This window comes from Triticum urartu, chromosome 5 (genome assembly GCF_003073215.2).
Source record: "Triticum urartu cultivar G1812 chromosome 5, Tu2.1, whole genome shotgun sequence".
Classification (NCBI taxonomy): Eukaryota; Viridiplantae; Streptophyta; class Magnoliopsida; order Poales; family Poaceae; genus Triticum; species Triticum urartu.
In genome coordinates, this window is record NC_053026.1 from 639,855,614 (window position 1) to 639,864,722 (window position 9,109).

General features: G+C 44.9%; 1 protein-coding gene and 1 pseudogene across 1 annotated transcript; one reads left to right on the forward strand and one right to left on the reverse strand.

Annotated features, from left to right (window-relative positions):
* The first annotated feature begins 1,027 nt into the window (after positions 1-1,027).
* LOC125506424 lies at positions 1,028-4,485 on the forward strand (annotated as a pseudogene).
* Positions 4,486-7,098: 2,613 nt separating this feature from the next.
* Positions 7,099-9,109, reverse strand: LOC125511486 (pyridoxine/pyridoxamine 5'-phosphate oxidase 2-like). The gene is made up of 7 exons (XM_048676870.1): positions 8,925-9,109; positions 8,789-8,838; positions 8,650-8,707; positions 8,499-8,531; positions 8,319-8,414; positions 7,768-7,935; positions 7,099-7,609 (listed from the first exon to the last, which is right to left on the reverse strand). Exons 1-7 carry the CDS (start codon positions 9,033-9,035, stop codon positions 7,508-7,510), a joined length of 618 nt encoding a protein of 205 aa, XP_048532827.1. The 5' UTR covers positions 9,036-9,109; the 3' UTR covers positions 7,099-7,507.

Consider the following 9,109-nt stretch of genomic DNA (forward strand, 5'->3'; position numbering starts at 1 on the left):
AAGCTCCGACGAGCAAATACCGCTACTTCAGGCCTCAATCCGGAGGATGCACCAGTGGAGGGGTAGGAGTTCGTCTTGGTTCCAGCTGCACTCGAGGAAGATGACAGCGAGAAGTACCGTCGCGGCTCCCTGCCGAAGATGAGAAGAGAAGGGCGCCAGCAGCATGAGCTTCTCCACCGTCGCACGAAGACCGTGCGTCCGTGCCTTGCGGCCAGGTGCAGCGCCGTGTCCCCAGCTCTAGGTTGATTTAACCCGATGACATGCAAGTACAAAGCTACGCAACTACCTGATTGATCGTTTTGGCTACATGTCGTATGCAAACACAAGGAATTTTCTCAAGATAATATGAGGAGGGGATCAATCCATTTGGCTGCCTGGAAGAGAACAAGGAAGCAGACGAATCTGACTTGTGGACCCGCATCGTCAGTGAGAGTAGCCAGTGAACCCGGTCGGGATGGTTCCTTTTCTAGTGCGCCAAACAAGCCTAAGGTCAGGGTTGACCGGGATTAGAAAGTATAGGGTGTTAATTTCAGGGATTTAGAGTTCGAGGTATGATTTCGACAAGCCATACAAATTCAAGGTTTAAAATAGACTTTACTCGCAGAGCACACGGCGATCCTTGCACCAGCACCAGAAACGCCTCCGCGCCACCCGCCGTGCCCACCACCCGGAGTTGTCATCAGAAACCACCTTCCATCGGGACAGGAGACGAGCCGCAGATCAGATGCTCAGCAGCACAGCACAACGCGCACCAGCTAGGGTCCCACAAGCATGGCACAGATGCAGGCAGGCTGGAAAGACCATCCACGGCTACCACGCCCAACGCGCACGCCACGCCACTCGGGAAGATGGAGACAGCACCAACGACCAATGACCAAAGACCGGCAAGCAAGACGACTTGCTTGCCGGTTTTAGAGACGAGGCACCAGCTCCAGCTATATAAACCCTTTAGTGTATGCGAGCTAGTGCACACACGTAACCGCCACCTAGCTAGCTAGCTAGCAGTCCTCTCCTTATAGCAGGAGCAATGACAATGCTCAGCTTCTTCTTCTTCATCATCCTCTGCTCCCACGCTCTTGCTGTGTCCCCCGCTCCGGGTAGGGGTAGCGACCAACTCGCGCTCCTCTCCTTCAAGTCCGCCATTGCACCCCCGAGAGGGTTGCTGGCTTCATGGAACACCTCCACCCACCACTGCAGCTGGCCAGGAGTTGCTTGCGGGCGGCGGCACCCGGACAGGGTTGTCTCGCTGCGCATGGCCTCCTTCAACCTGTCGGGACGCATCTCGCCATTCTTGGGCAACCTCTCCTTTCTCAGGGAGCTTGACCTCGATCGGCAACAACCACCTCGCGGGTCAGATACCCCCGGAGCTCGGCCATCTTGCCAGGCTTCGGCTCCTAAGCCTGAGGGTGAATTCTCTCCAGGGAAGCATTCCTGTGGCTCTTGGAGGATGCACCAACCTCACCACGCTTGACCTAAGTAGAAACCATCTCCAAGATGAGATCCCGGGCGAGATAGGTTCCAGCTTGAAGAATCTTGTCACTTTGAACCTTTCCAGAAATGATTTGTCAGGGCATATCCCTGGCTCGCTGGTGCAATCACCATCCATCCAAACCTTGTCTATGTTTCTCAACAGATTATCTGGTAGGATACCACCTGTTTTGGGCAACCTCTCCAACCTCAAATATCTTCAAGTCGATCACAACGCCCTGTCCGGACCTATCCCGCCGTCTTTGGGCATGTTACCCAAACTATCTCGGCTCAGCATCGGCTTTAACAACTTGAGTGGAGTGATCCCCAATTCCATTTGGAACATCTCCTCTCTAACACTGCTTTCTGTCCAGGAAAATATGCTTACTGGAACAATACCTCCAAACGCATTCAGTAATTTTCACCTTCTCCAAGACATATCGTTGGATGCTAACCACTTCCATGGCCCCATCCCAGCTGCAATAGCTAATGCTTCTAATATCGCATTACTTCAGATGTCAGACAACTTTTTCAGTGGCATCGTTCCTCCGGAGGTTGGAAGCTTCCCGAATCTCTTCCGGATCAATCTCCAACAGAATTTGCTTCGCGCAAAAGAGCCCAAAGATTGGGAGTTCATAACCACGTTAACAAATTGCACACAGTTACAAGTTTTGGGGTTGGGAACCAATAAGTTTGAGGGAGTCCTCCCTGATTCACTTTCCAACCTTTCCACCTCCTTGGTGCAACTCGGCCTTCAAGAGAACAAAATATCAGGAAGCATCCCTAAAGATATAGGTAACCTCATTAACTTGCAATTTATCATTCTCTATACTAACTCTTTCACCCAAACCCTCCCCTCTTCCTTGAGTAGCCTCAAATTCCTTTCCCTACTCCAAGTATACAGAAATAAAATAAGTGGGTCTATTCCACAGAATATAGGAAATCTTACCGAACTAATTTCTTTGGACCTCAGCATGAATGCCTTCGGTGGTAGGTTACCACGCACACTTGGAAACCTAACAAACTTGTTGACACTAGATCTTTCAAGCAATAACTTTACAGGACCAATACCCAGCGGATTATTCAACATCCCAACACTATCAGAATATCTTTCTCTATCAAGTAATAACTTGGAGGGATCACTGCCTCACGAAATAGGGAATCTAAAAAATCTAGTAGAATTCCATGCAGAGTCGAACAAATTATCAGGTGAAATCCCTAGCACCATCGGTGGATGTCAACTTCTCCAGCAACTCTACCTCCAAAACAACAAATTTGAAGGTACCATCCCATCAATCCTTAGTCAGATGAAAGGTCTACAAACTCTAGACATTTCGAGCAACAATTTGTCAGGCCAGATACCTAAATCATTTGCAGACCTTACCACACTCTATTATCTCAACCTTTCATTCAATAGCCTTGCTGGGGAAGTGCCAATCACTGGTGTTTTTGCAAATTCTTCAGCAATATCAATCCAAGGAAATGGAAACCTTTGTGGCGGTGTACCTAATTTACATTTGGCCCCTTGTTCCTTGCAATTAGCAAAGAAAAAACATAAATTCCCGGTTGCGTGTATGCCTATTTCTATCATTGCAACACTGGTTGTTCTTGCCTTCCTCTACAAGCTTCTTCTTACCTGGCAAAACAAAAGACAAGCAACAATCCCGTCAACAACGTCCATGCAAGGTTACCAACTGATTTCTTATAGTCAGTTGGCGAGGGCAACAGATGGTTTCTCGGCAGGGAATTTGCTGGGTTCTGGATCATTTGGGTCTGTGTACAAAGGAGAGTTGGATGGTCATGCTGGAGAAAATTCAAACCTTGTTGCTGTCAAGGTATTAAAACTTCAAACTCCAAAGGCGCCGAAGAGTTTCACTGCCGAATGCAAAGCATTAGGAAATATGCGACACCACAATCTTCTCAAGATAGTTACAGTTTGCTCAAGCATTGATACCAGAGGGAATGAATTCAAAGCAATTGTGTATGACTTCATGCCTAATGGTAGTCTAGAAGGTTGGCTACATCTTGACACAAGTGACCAAGCAGAGCAAAAGTATTTGAATCTGCATCAAAGAGTGACAATACTACTTGATGTGGCTTATGCCTTGGACTATCTTCACTGCCATGGTCCAGCACCTGTTGTACATTGCGATGTGAAGCCAAGTAATGTGCTCCTAGATGATAATATGGTAGCCCATGTTGGAGATTTTGGTCTTGCTAAGATTCTTAACAAGGGAAGCTCATTTCTCGAGCAGTCCACGAGCTCAATGGGATTTCGAGGGACAATTGGTTATGCTGCCCCAGGTTAGCCCACCTCTTCTATGTTTACTCTACCTATTCTGTGCCTAGTTATATAAAGTTTTAAAAACGAATGTAAATATAGAACTCTATGCATCATAAAAACTCTACTTATTCGAACTTGTTATTGTCACAGAGTATGGTGTTGGAAACCCCGTGTCCAAGCATGGAGATATTTACAGTTATGGCATTCTTGTGTTGGAAACAGCCACTGGAAAGAGGCCCACCGATAGCAAATTCAGACAAGGATTGAGCCTTCGTGAGTATGTTGAGCTTGGTCTATGTGATAGTATGATGGAGGTTGTGGACATGCGGCTATCATTGGATCTTGAGTATGGGCTCCAAACTGTGAATGCTTCTGCATACAAGAGAACGATTGATTGCCTTGTTTCGCTACTTAAACTCGGAATTTCCTGCTCTCAGGAATTACCGTCAAGTAGAATGCCAACCGGAGATATCGTCAAGGAACTTCATGCCATGAAAGAATCTCTCTCGAGGGAGTAGTGAATATGAAGACAGAAACCATGCTAATGCTAACTGGAATGTTTTATGTGAGAATGATATGTGCATCGATATTGTTGGGCATATTTTAGTTTGGAATTGATTCCTGCATTGGTACTTCAAACAGTTAACATGGAAGTACAACCAATTTTACGCTTCAATTGCAGCTATTTCCTAATGTTTGCATCAGAGTACGGTCTCTACTATGTTTCAGTTAGAATCGCAACAGCTGAGTTCATAAGAGCAAGTACAATAAGGTGACATAAGCAGGCTATAAGGACTAGAATATTATATCTTTGCTTAGTTGAAGGAGAGAGAAGAGGAGAGAGGAGAGAAGCGGACTCTTGGTTAGTAGCCGGCTCTAGCACGAGACCCAAGACGCTTTATGAGGTTGTAAGGTGGGCCAACTACTAATGAAGTAGTACACATATATAATTTACTATTGTACATGCCGGCTACAAGGTTGGCTGTAGATGACATGCCAACTCCTTATAGCCGATTGCTGGCTATATTATTAACCATGCTCTAAGTCCCCATTGCATGATTAGTGATGGGTATGGGTTTAGTACAACTCGTGTTAATATTGTCCATTATTTTACCAGTTACTATTTTTTCCGTGTGGCGCGTCTTTGTTTGGTCAGTGGAAAACAATTTGTTATGTTCAGAACAGAATTACGATACTCTGTCGAGAATATTGTAAACCGATGATGGTTAATAGTTTTGTCAAACCTGTTTATTTTGCTCATGAGCACAGATAAAACAGATTTACTTTTATATGGACTGAGTTGAACCTGCTTTTGCAAAAACTATCCATGGTAATTTGCAGGTTAGTCCAAGGTTTATGCTAGTCCACCCATCTTAAACCAAAGCTGTGTAACCCTCAAGGCTCTACTGAAAGCTTCAGGATTAGGAATACTAAGGCCCTCAAGGCTCTACTGAAAGCTTCAGGATTAGGAATACTAAGGCCTCCAAATTCAGTCGGGGAGCAAACTTTGTTCCAATTTACAAGATATTTACCACTTGACACTTTATCAGAGCTAGCCCAAAGAGAAGATCTTCAAAGCTTGTTCATCTGAGCATCAGCTCACTTGGATAGGTTGGTGGCCATCATCTGAAAAGAGGGGATTGCAGAGAGAACACGTCGAACCAACACCACTTTGCTTGCTTTGCCCATGACACCCTTATAACTTGGCAAAGTTGTCGAGGATAGCTTGATAGTCATTATTTCTGTGGTGGTGAACGGACAGGCGACATGCCAAGGTAGGTACAGGGAAATGAGGATATGGTGCGCAGGAGATTGTCCAGGGTGGCTGTCAGGTCGATCCCATTGCACTGGATTGGGATGATTCTGGTCTTGGAGAGGTTGGTGCAAACAGCAGTAGACTGACCGAAGATGCGAAGGATTGGAGAACTTCGGTTTGTATCTGCAGGTGTGGGCTTGATGAAGTTGGCAACTTCATCGGTTAGAGAGAAGATTTGTGCAGAATGTTTAGAGCTCCCAATGGGGCTAGGCCGCCACTTCCATGAGCTTCATCAAACAGTCTTTCTAAGCAGTTCATGATCACGACGAAAAGCAGTCCTCGGCGGTGCTGAACTGAGCTACAGAGGTTACCATTAATAGTCCTGCAATCCAGTTTCTCCAGCAAAGGCTGAACCCTCTGAATTTCAAGAAGTTGGAGAAGAAACTCCCAGGAGACGAAATTGAATGCCTTTGATAATTGATATGTGTGGCTTAACAAGGAGGCTCAGGAGATTGCCCTCATGCAGAGATTTTGCAATTCCTTGCACACAGACGAGGCTACCATAGATGCAGCTTCCCTTGATGACAACATTCTGGTAGTTCTCAATTAGCAGGGGCATCAGAGGTTGCACTCTATTGGCAACAAGCTTGCCGGAACTGTGAACAAGGCTAATAGGCCTGAAGTCGGCAGGGTGGCGGGCAGCTTCAGACTTAGGAGCAGGATCACCGTGGCTGATTTGATGGCATTGGAGGCTCTGAGAGCTTATAGAATGAAATTTTTGGAGATAACACATAATATTGATCTTGATCAGAGGCCAACTAACTCTGTAAATATCATTGTAATTACAGCCAATGGGTTGAAATTTGTGCAGAGCACGCATAATTCCGATCTTGATCAGAGGCCAACTAACTAGCTGGGTCCAAAATTAGGAAAGTGATACTCCTTTAACCCCTACTGAAAAAAACATAGTAATTGCAGAATTCCATGCAATCATGCATGTTTGTGTGCGTGATACTCCCTCCGTCCGGAAATACTTGTCATCAAAATGGATAAAAGGGAATGTATCTAGACGTATTTTAGTTATAGATGCATCTTTTTTTATCCATTTTGATGACAAGTATTTTCGGATGGAGGGAGTATTATTGTAGTTACAGGAATAATTTAGATTGATTCGTCGTCCAATTATTGCATACCAGATCAAGGTGTCTACCTAGGCCTCAAAGCTTTCCATAAGAATACTGGCTAAGTAAGCGTCTCAGAAAAACCCTACAACGGTGAATATCAACATTAATTAGTGCCATGTTTATAAGTGGTTATCAGAAATCGCAGGGCTCGGCCATTAAATAAAATGTTTACAAATGACTGTAAATCAGATTCAGCACATATTCTTAACACCTCTCAATGGCTCCTGCCCAAATATATTCTGATTTTTACAAGAAAGATACTAAATGTTTACAAATGACTGTAATTCAGATTAAGCACATATTCTTAACATTTCCAGTAGAAATCCTGAATGGTACATGCCCAAATATATATTTTGAGTGTTACAAGAAAGACGCTATGTAAGAATCCCAGAAAGAAAAGAGAAACATTTAAAAGCGAACACTAATGTTAATTAGAGTCATAATGTATGTTAACAAATGACTGTTATGCAGATAAAGCACATAGCACAGCTGTTCAGACCCGGTAATCCATGGATGCTCTACCAAAAAAATACATTTTGACATGCTAGAAACTATATTGTACTCCCTCCGTTCCTAAATATAAGTCTTTTTAGACATTTCAAATGGACTACAACATACGGATGTATGTAGACATATTTTAGAGTGTAGATTCACTCACATTGGTTTGTATGTAGTCACTTGTTGGAATCTCTAAAAAGACTTATATTTGGGAACGGAGGGAGTAGAATGAAGACAGTTCCTTGCCATGGAAAATCACAAAATAAAAATAGTGGCAGCCAATAACACCTTTCTGTTCTTCCTTAACAAAAAAAGTCATTATGGGCTAACTTTTTCGGCCATCCAGTCACTGGACTCAACTCCTTCCTGGGTTCTTGTGAACATCAATCTCTGATTACTTTTCAAGTTCACATAATCAACCTGAATATGAAAACCAAGAGTATTGAGAAACACAATAGGGGCACATGAATCTGCAATACATTTAACCAATTTAAGTATAACTGATTCTGTATTTCAAAGTAGGTGAAGATACAGATACAGAAACATGAGCATGAGGCACAAGAAAGCTTTAACCTAACCTTTTCTGGATCAAGAGTCAGAAGACAGTAGGCATCAACTGGGCCAGCTGATGGATCGATATGAACATCCTTAATGTGGTCATCATTTGCGACGGGAACCCCTGGACTTTGTCCTAAGTATTGTGATCTTGACTTCACTGAACTGGCGAACCAAGCTTTCTCCCGTTGCTGTTTGGTAAAACAACCAATGTTGAGCAAAAAGATTATAAAGGAGCACCTAATATCAATGAAAGCAGCGCTGCTACATGTCGTCAAGAGAAGAAAAAACTACTTATATGTGTAATAGAAGAGTTGAGTTTGTGCAGCTTCTGAGCATCGCCAAAAGGTTTGAAAGGTGAAAGTTGTGGAGACATTAATACAAGGTCATGCATTTGCTCTTGATGAGACAAGGAAACTCCATGTGTGCAAAAACTATACAAAACTAATCTAATAGAACAGTTATATGTTCAGTTTTGTGCATAACCAAATCTTTCACTACAGTTATCCTTTCGTTTGCAAGACATCTCCACTACACAGAACAGAGCACAAGGCAGAGTCTACTCAGCTCTAACCTGGAGCTTGGCAGGATCCGGACTGGAACCATCAATCACATCTATGATACCGCTGATACGGAATTGCTCCCAGGAATCAGTGAAATACCAGCATATCTGCAAGAATCTCAAGATCAGGAAATTGGCACTTGTGCTGCTCAAAACTGTGACACGCAATTCTGCAAGTTCTTCACAACCTACCTCGCCGAGGGGCCATTCCTTGATCTCCCCAATCTGTTCGTTCGCAAATCGCACATCCAAACCAGCAAGGGAATCAGCGAGCAGCGAGAAAGAACTATGATTGTATATATAATAACAAGGTTAGAAAGCACGGGGGAATAGCAGCAGCGACCTTGTTGCTCCGCGCATCCGTGTTAATCTGAATCTTGTCGCAGTGTTCTTGGAACCCCCTAACAAGACCAAGGTTTCAGATCAAAACCGGTAAGAGCTGGAGGGGAAAGGGAGGGGACTAGACCAGAGCAGGCGGGCACCTGAACACGACGGTGCGATTCGCCGGCCTGCCGCCGCCGCCCACCGTGGCCTGAAACGACGGACCGTTCGTTAGGGTACCAAGTTTTCCCCCAAAAAAGGGCACGGGGAGGGGAACTATGGGAGATGGGAGCGTACGAGCTGGAAGAAGGTGGAGTGCTTGAGGTGCGCGTTGGCGTCCAACGCTCGCTGCAGCAGCGCCCTCCACGGGCTCGAGAGCGCCGACGCGGCGGCGCCACCGCCGGCCATCTCTACCTGTCGCCGCCTCCGCGCTGTTTCACCTCGCTGAGCCGTGGATGTCGCTTATGCTCTGCGGGGAGATG